This window comes from Mobula birostris, chromosome 25 (genome assembly GCF_030028105.1).
Source record: "Mobula birostris isolate sMobBir1 chromosome 25, sMobBir1.hap1, whole genome shotgun sequence".
Classification (NCBI taxonomy): Eukaryota; Metazoa; Chordata; class Chondrichthyes; order Myliobatiformes; family Myliobatidae; genus Mobula; species Mobula birostris.
In genome coordinates, this window is record NC_092394.1 from 18434225 (window position 1) to 18457249 (window position 23025).

The following is a 23025-nucleotide window of genomic DNA, read 5'->3' on the forward strand; positions in this document are numbered from 1 at the left end:
TTGATATGTAGCCCTTGTTATTTTTGAGTTGGGATATGGCCTTTTACATTCCTTGTCAATCAGGAGTAGCAGCAAGACTGGTCCTAGTAGATTGTAGTAATCAATGACAGTGTCATAAATACGGAGATCTTCAAAGTGTTTCTTCCAGCATACACTTTTGCCCTGAGTTCACCTCATTCCTAACTCTCAGTGGAATGGAACCTTAAGTGTTTGTGCTCTGGGTGGCTTTTACAGTGCAGAAGAACCTATACATCATAGCTGTAAGTGGGTGGTGAGCCTTTCTATCCACCGTCTTTTTTTTACGTCAGCACTGTCTTTGAGCAGCTTTAGAGCTGCTTCCTTTCCCTCGAGTGATAGAACTTCCAGTTCCGGGACACCTTTATGCTTGAGGTTAATCACCTCCTCAGTCTGCACCCCAAATGTATATTGAAACATACAATGAAATGCATTGTTTGCATTAACAACAAGGATGTGCTGGGGGACTGCCTGCTAGTGTCGCCACACATTCAGGTGCCAACATAGCATGCCCACGATTTTCCACAGAACAACACAAGCAGCAACAAAAACAGCAAGACAAGCCCCTTTCCTCCCTAATACCCACCCACCCACTCACACAGACAGGCCCCCAACCTTAGGACAGTCCGCCTCCAGGCTCTCAACCTCCGGTGGACGAGGACTCAACATCTTGGACTTTGTTGGGAAGACTGTGTCATTCAATATCTTCTTCAGGAGTCTGTGTCGAATGCTCTTTGAAGCTCTGACATTGGAAGAGATTACCAGGTGGTCAGAAGAAAATTCAAATCCTTGAAGAGATGTCATAACCACATTGACTCTGGGGAATATCTGCCCTGTGATTAGTCAAAATGAAAAAGGCACTTAGAGGAAGATTAATGGAAAACTCAGGTCAATGCAGTGAGTACACCATGCACAACATGTTGGATTCTTTGAGAAGCCCTGTGTAAGCATTGGAAAGAATGTACTTCTTTACAAATTACCTGCTTGCCTGCTCCATCTGTGGTAGAGTCTGTAGTTCCCACATTGGCCTTATTAGCCACTTCAGAACTCAAAGCCAAAACCGTAAGTGAGTTATCCTTAATCCTAAAGTGGATTATCCATGGTCCCAAGGGACCACGTAAGACTGTTAGCTGGGATTTTGTCTGGTCCAGTAGCTTTTGCTCTTTCTAGTGCTCTCAGCCCTTTTTTAATATCATGTGGACCGAATCAAAATGGCGGAAGACTAGCTTCTGACTGATACATTGAAGTTTCTGTCCAGGTTTTTTGAGTTTGAGTCTCTTTGGGAAAAGCTAGTTACATTTAAAAAAAATCTTAACATTACACTGGTTGTTCACATGTATTCACTATCATAAATGGTAGTCATCTGCTGTAATCTTAGCCTTCTTCATTGGAGCCTGAGGTGGGAAGTATTCAAGCAGATTGAACATAAACAGCTGACAACAATTTTAGGACCTCTTCATATGTATGTGTATGGAAGTTTGAAGTTCACATTTATATGTAATAATGTTTATCATAACTTGGAGTTTGCAAATTTCTTGCAAAATCAGACGTCATAACAGAGACATTGACCTTGGCTTGGGTCAGTAGCAAAATTGAGAACTGGGTTATGACTTCTCATCACAGCAGGAGGAGGAGTGGTTTAGAGTAGGATCATGACACTGAGAGGAAAAGTGGTACAGTATGCTGTTTGTGTGGAGTTTGCATGTTTGGTTTGTGATGACATGAGTTTTCCCAGATGCTTTGGTCTTCCCCCATATCCTAAATGCATGCTGATTGCTCGTTAATTAGCTGTGGAAGTATCCTGTAGTGCAGGTGGATGGTAGGGAATCAGAATTGATGGGCATGTGAGGAAGAATAGATAAATAAGGGAATGAGATGGTTGGGTATCTGAATGTAACAAAGTATTCTCCACATGCTTCTGTGAGTGCAATTCTAACAACACTTATGCTTGCACCTGCATAGGTACAATAGGCAGGATGGCCTTGCTTTAAATTGGTAGAAAACAATGACAATATCAAAAAACCACAGGGTCATTAGCAACCCAATCGTGCAATATGGGAATCTATTTTCAAGTTGCCAACTTACAACAAGATTGATAGTTTGAAGGAAAATTCTCTTCAAAAATATGTTAGTTCTTGCTAAACTAGAACTTGCACCCCTAACTTAATCCCCTGGGTTTGAACATTAATTTCTTCCCTCTTCCTTTCCAGTTCTGATGAAGGGTCTCACCCAGAAATGTTGTCTTTTTATTCCTTTCCATATATGCTGCCTGACCTGCTGTTCCTCCAGCACTTTGTGTGTGTTGCTCAGGATTTGTAGCATCTACAGAATCTCTTGTGTTGAAGGAGTGCATTATGCATCCAGAGCGTCTCACAGAGCTCACCAGAGTTGAGAATTTGTTTTTGAAGTGCAGTCACCTTGTGACATAGGCAGATGCAGCACTCAGTAGCAAGGTTACATAAACTGAGAAGATGATGGAGAAAAACTTTGATGGTGGTAAAAATTAGGAAATGCTGGAGTTCAGCAACAAGTTCAAAATAAATTTATTATCAAAGTACATATGTGTCACCATTTACAACCCTGAGATTCTTTCTTTTTGTGGACATACTCAATAAATCCAGTAACCATAATAGAGTCAATAAAAGATTACACCCAAGCCAGTTTGCAAAAGACAACAAACTCTGCAAATATAAAAGAAAAAAAGGAAATAATAATAATCAATAAATAAGCAACAAAGGTCGAGAGCATGAGATGAAGAGTCCTTGAAAGTGAGTCCATGGGTTGTGGGAACATCTCAGTGACAGGGCAAGTGAAATTATCCCCTTTGATTCAAGAGCCTGATGGTTGAGGGGTTATAACTGTTTCTGAACCTGGTGGGGTGGGTCCTGAGGCTTCTGTACCTCCTTCCTGTTGGCAGCAGTGAGAAGAGAGCATGGCCTGGATGGTGGGTGTTCTTCATGATTATGCTGCTTTCCTGCGAAAGCATTCCATGTAGATGTGCTCAATGGTGGGGTGGGCTTTACCCGTGACGGACTGGGCTGTATCCAGTACTTTTTGTAGGATTTTTCATTCAAGGGCATTGGTGTTTCTATACCAGGCTGTGATGCACCCAGTCAATATACTGTCCACTACACATCTATAGAAGTTTGTCTAAGTTTTAGATGTCATGCTGAATCTTCAGAAACTGCTCAGGAAGTAGAGGCCCTACCATGCTTTCTTCATAATTGCACTTACATGCTGGGCCTAGGACATGTCCTCTGAAATGGTAACACCAAGGAATTTAAAGTTGCTGACCCCCTCCACCTCTGATCCCCTGATGAGGACTGGCTCATGGAACTCCAGTTTTCTTCCCCTGTTACCTTGATCTTTGAAACAAGTCAGACAGCATCTGATTAGTGAGAAACCAAGTTTAGGTTTCAAGTTGTTGACCGTTCATCAGAATTTGAGAAAAATTAGAGGTAATATGAGTTTTACATACAGCAGAAGAGGGGAAGGGAAAGAGAAAGCTAAATCGGAAGGCCTGTGATAGAGCAGACAGGTTTAACATGAGCTATGTGAACATAGAAGGTTAGAGAAGGACAAGTAAGGGAACAACAGATAACCACAGTGTAATTATCTGAAAGGCTGAGATGCATTTAAACGACAGGAGACTCAAAACTCAGTCACTTTTCCAGTGTGAACGGAGGTGCTTAGCAGAGCAAAGCTAATTTCAGTTGGCTTGCCCACTGAAAGGTATGCAGGTAAATTGCTACTTCATGCAGAAGGAATACTTAGGACACTGAACAGTAGGAGGGAGAGTGTGAAAGGTCAAGTGTTACAGTTCCTGTGGATTCATGGGAAAATGCCATGGGTGAAGGCATGAGTGTTTGTGAAGTTGGAAGAACTGTGGTGAACTTGGAGGGGCAAACTATTTGGAATGCTGAATGGGAAAAGAAGATTTATTGAAGGTATGTAAATTATATTTAAGAACGTTGAATTTGAAGGTTGTTTGGAAGGAAACTGATGGGACAGAGGTTTAATGAGAGAAATGTATCGAACCATTAAGATGAGCAAAAAGCACATGGAAGACTGGAACTATGGTTTGTGCAGTGAAAAAAGTGAACTTGAGTGATTTAGTTGGATCTTGTGTTATGATCATACACTGTGATGATTAACAACAGAAAAAAGGTATAATGAATGAGATGCATTATTCACTCAGATGGGTGTACCTAACATTAGGTCATCCTAATTACTTTTTGACTGTTGGTGGAGGTTCTGCATTCTTGACACAATACAATCCTTGTAAGGAACGCGCTGTTAGGTAGAAAGTTCCAGAATATTGATGCAGCCATATGGAAGAATTAAAAGTATATTGCCTAGTCAGGATGGTATTTTAGCTGGAATCCATTGTGTATGGTGTTACACCCTTATGATTGTCGGTTTTTCATTGAGCACTCTTGAGATTCTGAAGATGCTGGAAGTCTTAATGCAGATAAAATGCTGGAGGAACTCAGCAAGTCAGGCAGTATCTATGGAGGGGAATAAAAGGTGGTAGAAGTTGTTTATTTGTAGGCATGCTTAAGACAATGGCGTATTGCTGGTGGAAGGTTCGGAATAAGGAGTTGATAATCAAGTGAGTTGCAATGTCTTGGATTGTGCCAAGCTTATGTGTTCATGGAGGTGGACTTGCAGAGGCATGTAGAGAGCCCCATTACACTTTAAAGACGTTGGAAAGGTTTCATGGATCTGGAGATAAATCCGAATTTCTGCTGTCCTTTTACAACCACGGTAGTTGTGTTCTAGCCTCAGCTGGTTTATGGATAATGGTAACTCTGAACTTAACAGGAAAGGGAATCTGAGGGTGATAATGATGAACAATATCTGGGGAAAGTGGTTAGAATTTGTCTTGTTCACGGTGCTCATTGGCTGCATTTGTGTGGTGTGAATGTTCGTTTGCCAGTTATCAGCCCATGTCTGAGTACTCTTGTGACTTTGCTGCACACGACGTATACTGTAGTCTGTTGGTGTGAACCTTGTTGATGTAATTTAGGCTCCTTGTGCGAATAAGTTGCTTTCAGTATGACCAGAGGTGGCCCACATTAGAGTCACCTTGCTGCTGTTGCTTCACCTTCTCCTCCTCCACCTTCTCGTGCCGAGTCTGAATATTCAAGAGCTGTGTCCCAAGTAGCACTTTGTCCCAACTGATTAGCGTCTCACTGGAGTATATTGTGGTCAGTCACCTCCAGGTCAGTCTTGACATCTGAATTATTGTTTCAACATCTCTGTTTTGGTTTCTGCAGTATATCTTGAGGCTGCATGGCTTCCAGCTGCTACAATGTAAACAGGTTGTATGGACATTCTGGGAGCCTTCCATTGATCATGAGCATTTTTTGGTGACAGCACGCTCTCTGCTTTTCTTTAGGTGCTGAGTAGCATCATTCACCTGAGCAACCTGACAGCTTGTATTAACATTTTTGAAAGGTGGTGCCTTTAAAAGCACACACTTCCCTCAGTACTGTACTCATGTGTCAGTCTAAATTATGAGCTCAAGTCTACAGAGACATTTGAACAAATAACGTTCTGTCTTAATGGCAAGAGTGCTGCTGCAGTGCCAAGGTTACTTTTAACAAAATGTCATTCCTGAGGAATTTTAGAAGTTATATGCTTTTTCAGTCACGTTTACCTCAGATAGCCATTGGCTGGAGACTGGAAGTGAGAGAGATGCTATGCTCGGCATTTCTCCATTATTCCCGATCACTTTCTATGATGTCTATTTTTTCCAGAATCAGTTTTAGAACCGGTATAATTTTTTATTGCCTTTCCTACATGAACATTTAAAGAAAATTTGTTCTTGTGATATTGGCAATGCACTAACATGACCATAGTAATTCGCTCACATCTGAATGTGCTATCATTATAGCTGAATGTGGAATTGCAGCAAAGGTGACATCCAATAATCGAACTATCAATATTGCGAGTGCAGAATGAGCTGCCTGCAGAAGTGGTGAATGCGAATTCAATTGCATTACTTAAGTGAAGTTTGGATAAATATATGGACAGGCTGGGTATGGAGGGCTATACTGCAGGTGGGAGTCGATGGGACTAGATAGAATAACATTTCAGCATGGAGTGGATGGGCCATAAGGCTGTGGTGCTCTGTGGCTCTATTACAGTTAATTCAATTGCTATTGTATCATTTCATTGGTAATAGTGAAACATGGAAATACTATTCCATCATTCCATTGGCAATACTGAAATGTGGAGCTAAACTCAGTAAAGTGACCAGAAATACTCTCTTTCCCTAATTTGTATTACTGTAAGATTGATTATGATACTATTAAATGTGAGAGCTCATTGATTGATTGACTCATTGGCTACCAAGCTGAGCACTGTGAATTTTGCAAACAAAAATTGTAACTAATTCCATTTTTGAAAGGAAGTCTAACAATTCTTATTAGATTGTTTTCTGATGTTTTAGTGCATACAATAAGCTGTTAGAAGCAGAATTAGTACTGAAATTGATGTCCACCAAACCAGTTCATGAAATTAAAAGATCTGCCATTTTTTTCCCTATTGTTATATTGTGTGGGAGGTCCAAGTATGTTCTACATTTATTTCTTTGCACATTGTCCATTTATATTTCCTGCCAGTATTGTCCATTTGTGTCTACGGAAAGCTGATCAAAAGCTAGTGATCCTGAAACAGATCCCTGTGGAGCAGATGACTAAAGATGAGAGGCTAGCTGCTCAGAATGAATGCCAAGTACTTAAACTCCTCAATCACCCAAATATAATTGAGTACTATGAAAACTTCCTGGAGGACAAAGCTCTGATGATAGCGATGGAGTATGCACCAGGTATGTATAAGGATTAATAGGGTGAAGCAAAATTTTAGTGGTTTTTTCAAATAGCTACACTATCATTTATTTAGATTGATTTCCACGTGACTTCAAATAGCTGGCTGACAATCACGGTGTAGGATTACACACAAATAATAATAATGATGACTCCATCATCAAGGACTCTCACCATCCAGGCCATGGTCTCTTCTTGTTACTGCCATCAGGCAGGAGGTACAGGAGCCTTAGGTCCCACATCAGCAGGTTCAGGAACAGATCAATTATAACCATCAGGCTCCAGAACTAGCGTGGATAACTTTAATGCTACAACGACTCCATACCTATGGATTGTTTGTCTGTCTGCCTGTCTTGCACATTGGTTGTTTGTCAGTCTGTCTGTCTAGTTTTTCATTTATTCTATTATATTTTTTCTACTGTGAATGGCTGCAAGATAATGGATCTCAAGGTAGTATATGGTGACATGTATGTACGTTGAGAGTAAATTTAGTTTGATCTTTGAACTTTGAATCTGCTACAACAGGAATGAACCATTTAGTCCCTTCTACTTCCTCTAACTGATCCATAGCCGAAGTCTGTGTACCTGCCCTGGTTTGATTAATAACTTTGCCCAGCAAGTTGATGGTTTTAATTGACCAGTGCCATCCCTTTACAAACCCTTTACCTGCAGTCTCATCGGCTTAGGGGAAATTCCACTTCCCAATTTGTGTCTATGTTCCTAAGTCACTTGATGCATTATGTAAGCCGTGGTTTAGGGCTGGCGTTCCTAACCTTTTTTATGCCATGGACCAATACCACTAAGTAAGGGGTCTGTGGACCTCAAGTTGGGAAATCCTGGTTTAGAGTTATGTCCTATAAACTCTGGATTCTTCTCTCTGGATAGTCAGGGATGTATTGAGTTAGCTTAGATGATTTCAGAAAAACAAGAAAGATTACAAAAGTTTCATAGTCATTTAACAGAAGCACTGAATAGTTCTTGTTTTGAAAACAAACTGCCTTCTGTGGGCGATTGTTTTATTTGTTTTTGGTGCACCTTTCATTATGCAAAACCAATTCTGATAGAGTATTTTTCTCATCAATTTTCTACTCTCTATCTTCCTTGAAACCACAGGTTCATAGCCCTTCTACCACCTTGACACTTTCTGAGTGGTGTTGATATTTGGTAGGGTCTCCAACTGCGAAAGGCATAACAGTTAAACCTGAGCCTGTCCAAGCAGCATGCACTACAGTACTAAGATCTATTGTATTGCTTCAGTCTGTGGTACTAATTCTGAAACTTGATCTACTTTCTTTGATAGCCCATAAGAGCCCATGGTTCTCCTTTGCAATATATAAACTTTTTCAAACTGTGGAGCCTGGATGTCTTTGTCAGCACAGAATCAAATGTTGGATTCAAAGATTCCTAGTCTGGATTCCCTGATGTGGTAAAGTTTGGACAGGATAGTGATGTAAAAAATACACATGGAATGATTTATTGTTCAGTTATCTTATTGAATTAGACATTGATTTAAAAATTGATTTTGAAAAGGAGGATGATTGTGGTTTTAAACCAACGGATATTCTGTCTAGGTGATCAGCTCAAGGTTATTCAGGGTGTTCTGAACTTGCTTATTAATGTACTTGCAACTAAATTAGAGCCAAATCTTGTAATTACGTGCTTTAAATTCTTGGGAAGAATAAATTTCATTCTACTTCAGTTTTAAACATTAATTATAAGGTTCTGATCAATTTTCATCTGTGGTGAGATTAAATACACCGGTTGAAATATAACTGCACCATACTGAAGTTCTTTTTTTACCATTAGTAGCCATTCTGGTTCACAGGTTCCACAAAGATATTCCATGGTGTTGATGAGCTCTGAGATAATACAGAATATCTTTTGCTATTACTACTGTATTCATTCACTTTCAACCTTTTATTTCAGGAGGTACCCTGGCTGAATACATCCAGAAGCGTAACTCTTTGTTGGATGAGGAAACCATCATGCTCTTCTTTGCACAGATCCTTTTGGCCCTTCATCATGTGCACAATAAACTTATCCTGCACCGAGATCTGAAAACACAAAATATCCTGCTTGATAAATACCAAATGATAGTGAAGATTGGTGATTTTGGTATCTCGAAGATCTTGAGCAGCAAAAGTAAAGCCTACACTGTAAGATCATCTTTCTGGAAACCTTCGCTGGGGTTGTCAATAGCAGCCTGTACTTATTAAGCCCCTGTAACGTAAGAAATGGAGGAGGTTGCTCAATAAGAAAATAAGATGGAAATCAGAGTAACATCCACTGCTGTCTGTAAGGAGTTTGTATGTTCTCCCCGTGACCATGTGGGTTTCCTCTGGGTGCTCCAGTTTCCTCCCGCAGTCCAAAGACGTACCAGTTGGTATGTTAATTGGTCATTGTGAATTGTCCCGTGATTAGGCTAGGATTAAATAGGGCGGGTTGCTGAGCGGCAGCTCGAAGGGCCAGAAGGGCCTATTCCGCGCAGTATCTCAATAAATAAAATGCTGGAGGAACTCAGCAGGTTGGGCAGCATCTACGGAGAGGAGTAAAGGTTCAATACTTTCGGCTGAGACCCTTCATCAGGACCTCAATGAAGGGTCTGGATTTCCAGCATCTGTAGAATCTCTTGTGTTTAAAATAGAAAGCAGTTTTAACACACAAAGTCCTGGAGGAGCTCACTAGATCATGGAACACCTGTGGAGGGAAAAAGATAGTGTACATTTCAGTTGAGACCCTTCATTTAGTTCAGATGGCTGTAATGTTTACTGTCCACTTCCTTTCATGAATGTTGCCTGGCCCTCTGACTTCCTCTGGCACTTTGGGTGTTGTTCCAGATTCCAGCATCAGTAGTCTCTGATTTCTAGCTGTTGGAAATTAATTGGTAGGGGAGGTGAAGGAAATGAATCTAAGAGAGGATTATTGGTTAACAAGAGGAAGAAGTTTGGGCCAGATGAGCCCAGAAGTTTATACAGGAAGTTTTGGAACGGAGACTGCACATATAAAAGCACAGAGGGCCGTGCTTTTGGCATGTCATATAGGGCTGATGGAGGTTTCAGTGGAGGGGAAATTAGGAATATTGAGGTTATTTGTAAAGGTAAAGATGAAGATTAGCTTTATTCGTCACATGTGCATCAATGCATGCAGTGAAAAACCTTTTGTATTTGACAGCCTGCATGTGAGTATGTAAGTGACGGTGAGGACTTAAAAGTTACTGTTACTTAAAAGCAACTGGAGGACAGGAAAACATGAGTGAAGGTGAGTATAAGATAGAATACAAGTGTTCATTAGCATTAGCAATATAGTGCCCTTAGCATTGTTAATGATCCCTCCCCTCTGTCCAACAAATTTTTTGACCCTCTACCATCAGGCAAGAGGTGCCATAGCATGAGGACAAGAACTGTTAGAATGGGAAACAGCTTCTTCCCCCAGGCCAAAAGACTACTGAACTCCCTGTCATCACCCAGGTCTCATCACACATGAAGCGCCATTAGCGTTATACTGTTTACTTTTTAACTTCAGTGTAAATGCACCTTATTATTTGTTAATTTATTGGCACTAATATTAGTTTGCGTTATATGTATATGTTGTGCATATGTTTCCTCCTCCAGAGGAGCTTTATTTCGTTTGGCCATAAACAAGTGTAGGGTTCAGTGACAATAAACTGAACATCAAGTTGAACTTGAGCTTTATGTTTATTGGTTGGGTGCAGAGCACTGGTTTACCAATGAACCTCAAGATAAATAAACTGGAATCCTAGACCCAGGCTTGCTTGTTATGTTTTTTAAAAGGTGCTGCTTTCTAAGTAACTAATTGTTAAGATCAAGTCCTCTGAAAAGGTGACTGAGAATTCTATATTCTAGTCATTGAAAGTTTTTTTTCAAGCCACTATAGACCCATAAGACCATAAAACATAGGAGCAGAATTAGGCCATATGGCCCATCAAGTTTGCTCCACCATTCAATCATGGCTGGTCATTTTTTTCCCCTCCCTAGCCTCACTCCCCAGCCTTTCCTTGTAACCCTTGATGTTGTGGCCAATCAAGAACCAATCAATCTCTGCCTTGAATTCAGCTGATGACCTTCCTCCACAGCTGCCTGTGGTAACAAATTTCACAAATTCACTACCCTCTGGCTAAAGAAATTTATTCGCATCTCTGTTTTAAATGAATGCCCTTCTATCCTGAGGCTGCGCCCTCCTGTCCTAGACTCTCCCACCATAGGAAACATCCTTTCCACATCTACTCTGTTTAGGCCTTTCAACATTCGAAAGGTTTCAATGAGACCCTGCTCAGATTCCAGCGAGTACAGGCCCAGAGCCATCAAACATTCCTCATTTGATAACTCTTTCATTCCCAGAATCATCCTTGTGAACCTTCTCCAACGCCAGTACGTCTTTTCTTCGATAAGGAGCCCAAACCTGTTCACAATACTCAAGATGAGGCCTCACCAATGCCTTATAAAGCCTATGCACCAAATCCATGCTCTTATGTTTTAGGCTTCTTGAAATGAATGCTAAATCATTGATATACAGCATAAAAAGAAGCAGTCCCAACACCGAGCCCTGTGGAACACCACTAGTAACTGACAGCCAACCAGAAAAGGATCCTTTTATTCCCACTCGCTACCTCCTACCAATTAGCCAATGATCTAACCACGCTAGTAACTTTCATATAATGCCATGAGCTCTTAACTTGGTAACAATCTCATGTGTGGCATCTTGTCAAAGGCCTCCTGAAAATCCAAATATGCAACATCTACTGCATCCCTTTTATCTATAATCTTGTAATCTCCTCAAAGAATTCAAACAGATTCATCGGGCAAGGTTTTCCTTTAAGGAAACCATGCTGACTTCATTCTGTCTTGTCCTGTGTCACCAAATACTCAATAACCTCATCCTGATCAATTGACTCCAACATCTTCTCAACCACTGAGGTCAGGCTAACTGGTCTATAATTTCCTTTCTGCTGCCTTCCTCCTTTCTTAAAGAATGGGGTGACATTTGCAATTTTCAAGTCCTCCGGAACCATACCAGAGTCCAATGATTCTTGAAAGATCATTACTAATGCCTCTACAATCTACTGCTACCTCTTTCAGAACCCTAGGGTGCAGTTCATCTGGTCTGGGTGACTTATGCACCTTCAGGTCTTCCAGCTTTTTGAACACCTTCTCCCTTGTAACTGCACTTACTTCTCTTCTGTCACACCCTTCAACATCTGACACACTGCTAGTGTCTTCCACAGTGAAGACTGATGCAGAATACTCACTTGGTTCGTCTGTCATCTCCTTGAACTCTGTTAGTATTTCTCTGGCCTCATTTTTGAGCGGTCCTATATCCACTCTCACCTCTTTTTTTATGTACTTAAAGAAGCTTTTTCTATCCACCTTGAAGTTGTTTGCTAGCTTGCTTTCATATTTCATCTTTTCCCTCCTAATGATTCTTTTAGTCGCTTTCTGTAGGTTTTTTAAAACTTCCCAATCCTCTATCTTCCTGCTAATTTTTGCTTTGTTGTATGCCCTCTCTTTTGCTTTTACTTCCCTTCTCAGTGTGGTTATATTATTTTGCCATTTGAATATTTCTTTGTTTTTGGAATGCATCTATCCTGCACCTTCCTCATTTTCCCCAGAAATTCAAGCCATTGCTTCTCTGCTGTCATCCCTGTCAGCATCTTCTTTCAATTTACTTTGACCAACTCCTCTCCCATACCACTGTATTTTCCTTTACTCCACTGAATTACTGCTAGGTCAGAATTTACTTTCTCCCTATCAAATTCCAAGTTGAACTGTGTGATCACAGTCTCCCAAGGGTTCCTTTGCCTTAAGCTCCGTAATTGCCTCTTGTTCATTACATACCACCCAATCCAGTATAGCTGATCCCCCTAGGAGGCTCAATGACAAGCTGCTCTAAAAAAGCAAACTCATAGGCATTCAACAAATTTGCTCCCTTGAGATCCATTACCAACCTGATTTTCACAATTCTACATACCATGTTAAAATCTCCCATGACTCTCATATCATTGTCCTTTGACACACCTTTTCTATCTCCCATTGTAATCTGTAGTACACATCCCAGCTACTGTTTGGAAGCTTGTATATAACTGCCATCAAGGTCCTTTTATCCTTGCAGTTTCTTAACTCAACCCACAAAGACTCAACATCTTCCGATCCTATGTCACATCTTTCTAATGATTTGATGCCATTCTTTACCAGCAGAGCTACCCCACCCCTCTGCGTACCTTCCTATCCCTCTGATACAATGTGTAACCTTGGACATTCAGCTCCTAACTACAACTATCCTCAACCACGATGGCCACAACATCATACTTGACAATTTGTAAAAGTGCAACAAGATCATCCACCTTATTTCTTATACTCTGTGCACTGAGATATAGCACTTTGAGTACTGTATTTGCTACCCTTTTTGATTCTGCATCCCTAATGCATTAATAATCATCCTGCTGGCTGCAATTTTGTACTATTACCTGCCTGCCCTTCCTGACAGTATGACTGCACTTTTCTTTTTTAACCGTCCTGCCTATCCTATCCTTCTGTGTAACTATTTTAGATATATGCTCTTGTTTGATTTTACTTCACTGAGGTGCTTTGCTTTGCATTTGAATTGCTGTCAGGTAGCCACTGCTGATAACTGAGTTCTTAGGAAGAAGGTTTCCAATCATTGTTTGGATCTATAGAGATCCTTATCTAGGTCAGGTGTCTTCTCGGACAAGCTTAAACATTGAACACATTTGTAAACAGCCTTATATGCAGCATCCTTGATATTTTCTTTGATTGTTAACTCAGTTTCTGACTGTAGTGGATTCCTGTTGATTGGTACACATTGGGACACATACATTTTGGTCCAATTAAGTGATAGTCCCAATTACTTGAAGTTTCTTGGAAATAGTTAAAAAGGTATTAAAGAAAAAAAAACTATTGTTTAACAGAGTAACAAATTATGTAATTAAATGAAATACAGAACAAGTTAGAACACTATCAATACTATTACAGTACTATAACACTGTGTATTTGTTCCTAACAATTATCAACGGAAGTGTATGCTGCCACATTCTTTTGGTTGTAAATGAACAAAATCAATGCAACTAGTGTAGCTAATGGACTGCCTTCATATAATGCTTTTGATGATTATATCCTCTAAGTCTTCATTTTCATCGTAACATCCAAGATGATTGTCGATACTTTCAAATTCTTTGTAGTTGCTGAAGTAGTGAAATCATTTCATTTTCACTCCTGGCTGTATCTGACATCTCCAAGCCTGAATACTTGAAACCTCAGTGAGCAAAACCATTCTGAATTGTCTTACTGCTTATTTCTTGCCAACTATCAGTGACAAAAATCACTGCTCTCTGAAGACAAGCACATGCAACATAGCTATTTACAAACTGTTTGCTCAAAGCACAGTGTAGTGTCTTAAAGTACACGTGCCTGACGCTATTTAGAAACTGGTAACAGTATCCCACCCCAAATAATTTGCATAGTGTCCTAAATAAGTGAGAGGAATCCTGGCTATTTTCTTGATTAGTTTTTTTGTTCTTTAAGAGTTGTCCCAAATAAGCAGCTGCCCTGATTAACTGATGGCCCAATTAACCGGAATCCACTGTACCACAATCTGGGCAAAAATCTTGCATTATAAATGTCTAAGTTAGTAATTTAACTGAATTGAAACCATTTTATTCTCAATTGAGCAGCATTTTGGACTGTCAAGCAAAAGAATTTTTGATAGTCCTGCTCCAGAAGTTTCAGTCAATCACTGAAACCATTGGCAATTTAGAAGGAATAGCTTGTGAATCAGGGACCTTTCTAAATCTTAACACTTTTTTAAACTATGAGAAGAGCTGTATTGATAATTAAGAAGAATACTAGCTATTTTAAGCATTTATATTGCTTTAATTGAGCTGTCAGTTGCTTGGTGCTTTATTTGGTTTGCCGCTAATATTGATGTTGCTAAGTTCTGCTCCCTGTTGTGTAGTAACAGCTCTGTAGATCCATCTTTATCTGGCTGTGTGACTCTTTTGATCTCCACTAAAACAGATTCAATGTCATATGGGCTGGCAGCCTGTTTCTGGAATCTGAATTATACAATTTTAAAACAGCTTTACAGTATTTCCCAATATGTGTATTTAAATAATCTTCACAGTTTTTCAGTAGAATTTTTCCACAAAAGGATATCATAGTTGGGATATTAAATTGGCATGCTTTTAGTTAAAGTGAGTGATGAGCAGGTTGACAGATTCTTGATGCAAGGACATCATAAGTTCTGGGCAGAAGGCAGGAGAATGGGGTTGAGGAATAATAAATAGGCCATGATGGAACAGTGGATCACACTTGATGGGCCAAATAGTCTAATATTTAATAGCTCCTATATCTAATCGTTCTATGGTCTTATACACCACAAAAAATGATAGAATTATCCATTCTACAGAATCAGGCAGTCGTGGACCTTATGTTAACTATTATCAAGCTGAATTGTTCAATATGCAGTTGTAATTGCTTTGCAACCAGACCACTGCCTTTAACTGATGCCACATTCCCAGATTCAGTAAAATTCAGAAGCTGCCATTATTTTGTTCTACTTTTCTGTTTAACTTAGAAATGTTGACTTGAATGAGCCAGTTTTGTTGTTTTATAGGTGGTGGGAACACCATGTTACATCTCGCCAGAGCTGTGTGAAGGAAAGCCATACAATCAGAAGAGTGACATCTGGGCACTGGGCTGCGTTTTATATGAACTGGCCAGTTTGAAAAGAGCCTTTGAAGCTGCTGTAAGAAACCAAAGTGTTTGATTAACAGAAAAATTACTATAAATATTTCACTGTACAATTATGCATTTAATTACTCTGTCCAATCCCTCGACTAATAAGTGATCCATGCTTGAGATGAGACAGACTGTGTTTATTATCATGCTAGTGGGGGATGATGATGAATTTTCTTTGGCACATAACCTAATCATTGATTAAAATGTCTAAGTCATGATCAATTGAATAATATGAATATTTTAAAGTGATGTCCTTATCACATATCTTTGCTGTTGTAGACGTATATATGAACTCTACAGGAAATAGAACAAAACAGCATTAAACCTATGGTAAAATTTTCCACAAAACAACTGATTTTTTAAAGTAGAATCTGACATCGAACTGTGGGGTCCTCTTTACTTGAATAGAAGTGATTACATTACTTGTATTAGTTATCAGTGGGAGGATGGATTAAGTGCTCTTCTAACTATTCTTAAAAGATATGTATAAGATAATAATATCTTATTTGAGAAAGAATAGATGAATAATTTATTGCATGGAGGCTGGAAACATCACAATATTTACCAATTTTGAATTACTAGTTGATTATTAATGTTTAATTGAGACTCAAGTCACATTTGCTAAAGAATCAGTGTAGTTAATCCAGCCATTCTAAGATGTTGTATATTAAATTCACGGTAGCACTATACAGGGATACCACTGTTGATAGGCACCATAGAGGAGAGTGCTTTGATGGAAACTATAAATTGGCAGACAGTTGAAACTTGATCTTGTGGTACCCTAGCTACAGAACACTTCCAGGTGAGGTAACACTTAACCTGTGAGTCTACAAGGGTCGCCTATTGTGTCCAGTGTTCCCGATGCGGCCTTCTCTTTACATCGATGAGTCCTGTTGTAAATTGTGGGACTACTTCGTTCAGCACCTCAGCGCTACTTGCCACAAACCAGACTTCCCGGTGGCCAAACACTTTAATTCTGATTCTCATTCCCTTTCTGATGTATCGATCCATAGCCTTCTCTTGTGCCAAGATGAGGCTACCCTCAGGGTGGAGGGTATTCCGTCTGGGTACCCTCCAACCCAGTGGCATGAATATTGATTTCTCCTTCTGGTGAATAAAAGTCCCCCCCCCCCCACACCATTTCCTATTCTGACCTTTTGCTTCTTCTCACCTGCCTATTACTTCTCCCTAGGCCCTCTCCCCCTCCTTTTCTCCTATTGTCCACACTCCTCTCCTATCAGATATTTCCTCTCCAACCCTTGACCTTTCCCACCCACCTGGCTTCACCTATCACCTTCTAGTCAGCCTCTTTCTCCTCTCCCCACCTTCTAATTCAGGCATCTCATCCCTTCCCTCTCAGTCCTGATGAAGAGTCTTGGCCTGAAACGTTGACTGTTTACTCTTTTCCATAGATACTGCCTGACCTGCTGAGTTCCTCCAGCATTTTGTGTGTGTGGCTTTGGATTTCCAGGGTCTACAGATATTTTCATGTTTGGGAGTAAAAAGAAACCATATTTACTTAAGCTGCAGTTGAAATAACAGAAGAGCTATGTGCTAAGTCGATTCTTATGCAAGATATCCTGTGAAAATGTTGCTGGGTGACTGGACATGTGACAGGACTATGTATGCTGAAGGTTTCTACATTTTTTGAAAATTCATTGTTTATGTGAAGAAGGTGAAGCGGTAGTGGTCAGATACATCTGTTGTGACAGAGCTAGTGCTGGTTTAAGGCTCTTTTGGAGAAAGCTTGAATAGAAAACTTTTAACATGTCAAGAGTACTGAAAATGCCTAGAGAGTGATAAAGATTTTATATTAAACATTTGAGTGGTGATTTTGAAAATACTTTTTATGCTATAAGATTGATTAATAAGTTTCTGAATAATATATGTGAGGTCTGAAAGACATCTGTACAATGAGCTTGACCAGAAAATGGCTGAGAGCATATTGGTTACTGCAGTTGTATTCAATTTATATTACTGATAGTTATAGCATTGCATTTATAAGCCGAGTATGTTAACAGAAGGAAATGGAGAGTAGTTATTTCCCTGTAAAAATCAGATAATGGTCTTTTAACTTATCACTGTGATGAAGTACTGGTAAAAAGTAATTTTTATTCCAAGGTTTTTTTTTCAAGTAAAGGTCTTTTAACTTATCACTGTGATGAAGTACCAGTGAAATGTAGTTTTTATTCCATGGTGCTTCTTCAACGGAAAGGTTGATAAGCTGATAAAACAAGAACTACAGACTGCTACTTTACCATCTTCATCATATTATTTCACAAAAGCTGCTGTGATTGCTTGAATCTAACTGTTAGATGGAAGGTACTTCATTCTGTACTGAAAGTGTTATTAAATTGAAGGGCTTCAGTTGACAAGTACATATACCTTTTTTCAGTTCATAAATCTTGATTGTCTTTTTAGAACCTCCCAGCCCTTGTGCTGAAGATTATGAGTGGGACGTTTGCACCAATATCTGACCAGTACAGCCCTGAGCTACGCCAGTTGATTTTAAGTATGTTGAGCCTTGATCCTTCCAAGCGCCCCCAGCTCAATGAGATAATGGCTCAGCCGATTTGCATCCGGGCTCTGCTGAACCTTTACACCGACATTGGCAGTGTCAAAATGCGGAGGTCAGTGGTATGGATTAATTTACCACCTGAACATGTTTATATTCATTATTTCACTTGACATCGCTTTCCAAATTTAAAATATAAAGTTTTATTTGAATATTGAATACGTAAACTTAAAATTTCATTTTGTTTTCGGGAGATGTAAATGATTACATGGAAATTAACATAGGCTCCAATCTACTTTTACAGAATTGAAAAGCCATTATCAGCAGTAGCACCTACTTCTGGCAGGCGGACAGGTGGGAGGGTTAACAGTGCTCGGTCAAGAGGTAAGGAGAAGCCTAGAAATGGTGATGAAACTTCTACTTGAAGTTAGTGATGAGTATATACACTTGTATCAGGGCAATTTATTTAACTAGACTTCTTATTTCTTCTTGGGATGTGAGGATTTATTGGTCATCCTTAATTGTCCTCAAGGAGCTGAGCTACCCATAGTGAAACATTTTCAGTTGAATAGCTTGCTAAAGCACTTGAGAAACTTGAGCCAGAATTACAGTAGCTAAAGGCAATTAGCGTAGTGATAAATAGATTAAAGAGAAGCAACACACATCAAAGTTGCTGATGAACGCAGCAGGCCAGGCAGCATCTCTAGGAAGAGGTACAGTCGACGTTTCAGGCCGAGACTCTTTGTCAGGACTAACTGAAGGAAGAGTTAGTAAGAAATTTGAAAGTGGGAGGGGGAGGGGGGATCCAAAATGATAAAAGATGACAGGAGGGGGAGGGATGGAGCCAAGAGCTGGACAGGTGATTGACAAAGGGGATATGAGAGGATCATGGGACAGGAGGCCCAGGGAGAAGGAAAGGGGGGGGGAAGCCCAGAGGATGGGCAAGGGGTAAAGTGAGAGGGACAGAGGGAGAAAAAGGAGAGTGAGAGAAAGAATGTGTGTATAAAAATAAATAACGGATGGGGTACGAGGGGGAGATGGGGCATTAGCAGAAGTTAGAGAAGTCAATGTTCATGCCATCAGGTTGGAGGCTACCCAGACGGAATATGAGGTGTTGTTCCTCCAACCTGAATGTGGCTTCATCTTTACAGTAGAGGAGGCCGTGGATAGATATGTCAGAATGAGAATGGGATGTGGAATTAAAATGTGTGGCCACTGGGAGATCCTTTGCCAATCACCTGTCCAGCTCTTGGCTGCATCCCTCCCCCTCCTGTCCTCTCCTATCATTTTGGATCTCCCCCTCCCCCTCCCACTTTCAAATCTCTTACTAACTCTTCCTTCAATTAGTCCTGACGAAGGGTCTCGGCCTGAAACGTCGACTGTACCTCTTCCTAGAGATGCTGCCTGGCCTGCTGCGTTCACCAGCGACTTTGATGTGTGTTGCTTGAATTTCCAGCATTTGCAGAATTCCTGTTGTTTGCAAGATTAAAGAGAAGCTTTATTTGACACATGCACATTGAGTCATACAATGAAATGTGTTACACCGTGTCAATGACCAACACAGTCTGGGAGCAGCCCTCAAGTGTCGGAATGCTTCCAGCACCAACACAGCATGCCCACATATTACTACCTTAACGCGTATGTCTTCGGAAAATGGGAGGAAAGTGGACTGCCCTGACAAACAACTTTGGTTCCTTTGATGACTAGGAAGATTCCATAATTTGTGGCTAAATTACTGCATAATTTACCACCGATTTGAATGCAGTCTCAAGGTTATCTGGTGCCCTGAGATTTTTTTTGTGTTCTACACAAATCACTGTTTGCAGTTTTGCATATACTTCTGTCTTTACTTCTTACACTTACAGAACACTCTTATTGTGTTGGCCAATGGCAGCTTGTCATTGATTGTTGGGCGATTATCAACTGATACCTGGGACTGCAGATTACGCATGTGGTTGGGAGTAATGAAAGGTTTATCGATAGGGTAATATGTAACACATGGACATATTGCGAATGCTCTTTCCTCTTCTGCACTGCTGAGGATTGGTGTTTGTGAGAACTAGAAGTCTCAAAGGTGTTGTAAATTCTAGGATTTCATTCTAACAGAATATGAAGACCACAATGCCAGCTGTTGAGTCTGACCCAGAATGTGACATACTTCAGTACTCACAGAAAACAGTCCTATTCTTTACATTAAAGTATTTAATCAGATGTCACCAAACTGAATTTATAACTTAATCTCCAATAGTCTTCTCATAAAAGCATTATTTCTTCAGAAAAATTGTAGCAAATAAAAGATAATTTGCACTATAAAACTCTACACATAATTATGTAAAATGTACCTAGATTAGCTGTGATTAACATGGTAATTACCTAGTAGATTCCATTCTGGCACCAAATAATGGGGTCAATATTTAAGGAAGCAAAATTCTGATGAAGAGCCAGACTGGTGATATATTTGAATTATCTTCTTTTAATTCTACAACTGTGCACTATATGTACGTAGTCACACTGAGGTTGAGGAGGTATTAGCTGCAGCGATAAAGAGGAGGAGGAAGATGTCGTTGTGTATCTTAATACTTAAAATTGATTGTTATCCTTTAAGGGAAAGATGCTTAGTTCAAAGTGGCCGTGGAAAATCGATCTGTTCCTGTATTCCATTCAGGGATCAAGGATCAACTTTATTCGCCGTATATATTTGCATGTGTTAGGAATTTGCTGTGCAACAAAAAACAATGTTCAACAGTTCTAAAGAATAAAGTGTTATATAAAAATATTTAAAACTCTTATTCTTAATCCATTATTCATTAGCAATCCATTATTCTTAAATCCAAAATGTACCTTCCCATATTTTGATTCATGAATATTTATCTGCAAGTTTATCTCTGTTTTCCTAAAGTAGAATAAATGTTGATCTATTTAAATGGAACAGAAGAATACAAAGTGATAATTAAACTACATTACTTGAGTACTGAACTTTAAAAGTAAGTAATTAAAGTTCCAGAATTTAAATTTTGAGAAAGCTTAGAAGAAATAAGCATTTTGCTCTGAAAAATAGCTATCTAATGAGGTCAACACGAGGAAATCTCTAATGAGGTGATGTTATGGAGTTCTGTTAGTTGAAGAAGAATGGGTGAAATATAACTTAAAATTAAGCATGAAGGTACAATAAGGTAAGGTGGAAGTAATAGTAGGAATTTATTCTTCAGATAAACGGTGGTCAACATTTGGAATTGCTGCCAGATGGAATTGGGAAGTGAAAGTATTGGAATTATTTAAGAAGCAATTAAATGAATACGGTGGTTATTCTGAGTAGATGAATTTAATTAAGGGTTTCATCATCCTTGATTATGTTGTGAATGACTTATAGTTTTCTTCACAGTTAACCATGCTTCTTAATTTGATCAAAGCTCCCAAATTTGAGATTTTATCTCTGTACCCAACACCACTGTTGTTACTGGGAAGAACAATATTTTACTGTTTATTTGGTGCTGCTCTTTCTGAAAGAGCAAGATTTTTACTACTGAAAATGTCCATTGCTCAAAGATTGGTCAGCAAGTTTCCCTCATGTTTGATTGTTATTAGTACATATAATTTCGATAACTATGTTGTGAAACTTTATGTAACATGCTTGTTGATAAGTACAGTGTGTTTAAGTTAGAATTATAATTGTTCTTGTATATCTGTGATGATAGGTGCAATGCTAACAAACTCCAGTAAGACAGAAATACCTCCCCCCCTTTCTATTGTCTACACCTGGGGAAGTGGAATTGCTTCTCCACTCCGGCTTCCAATGCTCAATACTGAAGTAGTACAGGTCTCTGCAGGGAGAACTCAAAAGGCAGGGGTGACCAGATCAGGACGACTTATCATGTGGGAGGTAAGCTTTAAAAAATCTGCATAGAAGAGTTAATAAAACATACAGCTATTTCCTTGTCCAAAAATAGCTAGCTGTCCTTGTCTACGCCAAGTTGCTTTTTTCAGTGTGAACTCCAAAGTGGCCTTCTGCTGGAAGCCCATTTCCCACTACTTTGGTGTGCCTCAGAGCAGAGAGGCCATTCAGTTCAAGCAGCCTGCTGCACTTAGAGACCCTCTGTAACATCTAATGAGCTCCAGTGCTCAGATTCAAAGCTATCAATATGGTGGAGCTATTGAGTGATTGGAACATTCCCAAGTGACAAATTTCAAATAAAAATACTGCTTCAAAGTGTAAAATATTTTATTTGTTACAGTTTATTTTATTTGCACAGTTCAAAAGCACAGCAACACACCAAAAATCAATTAAAATAATTACATTTAACTTAAATATTAAAACATATTCCTCCTAGAGTAACAAACACAACATATTGGAGGAATTCAGAGTACTTATATGTCACCACATCCGACCCTGAGATTATATTTCCTGCAGGAATACTCAGCAAATCTATGGAATAGTAACTATAACGGGATCAATGAAAGGTCAAGTAGAGCCTAGAAGACAACTAACTGTGCAAATGCAAATATAAATAGATGGCAATAAATGATGAGAACATGAAATAACAAGATAAAGAGTACTTTTTAGAATTTGAGGACACACAGTCCTCTTTTATTGTCATTTAGTAATGCATGCATTAAGAAATGATACAATGTTTTTCCAGAATGATATCACGAAAACACATGACAAACCGACTAACAAAACTAACAAAAAACACATAGTTCTGACATATAGTTACAACAGTGCAAAGCAATACCGTAATTTGATAAAAACAGACCATGGCACGGTAAAAGTCTCAAAGTCTCTCAGAAGTCCCATCATCTCACGCAGACGGTAAACCTTCAGCGCCGCCAACTTGCCGATGCAGCATCCTGGAAGCATCCGACCACAGTCCGACTCCGAGTCCATCCGAAAACT

The 23025-nt window shown here is 39.5% G+C and overlaps 1 protein-coding gene across 3 annotated transcripts in view; it reads left to right on the forward strand.

The window, feature by feature from the left end:
• The window catches only part of nek8 (NIMA-related kinase 8), a 98609-nt gene that overhangs the window by 6880 nt on the left and 68704 nt on the right, over positions 1–23025 (forward strand). For 2 of the 3 annotated variants that reach the window (XM_072243722.1, XM_072243723.1), the window contains exons 2-7: positions 6645–6850; positions 8775–9004; positions 15495–15626; positions 18041–18249; positions 18439–18518; positions 21830–22014. In XM_072243722.1, the coding sequence (XP_072099823.1) occupies positions 6645–6850; positions 8775–9004; positions 15495–15626; positions 18041–18249; positions 18439–18518; positions 21830–22014 (1042 nt within the window). The remainder of the gene's footprint in view (positions 1–6644; positions 6851–8774; positions 9005–15494; positions 15627–18040; positions 18250–18438; positions 18519–21829; positions 22015–23025) is intronic. The other variant, XM_072243724.1, reaches the window with a different exon arrangement.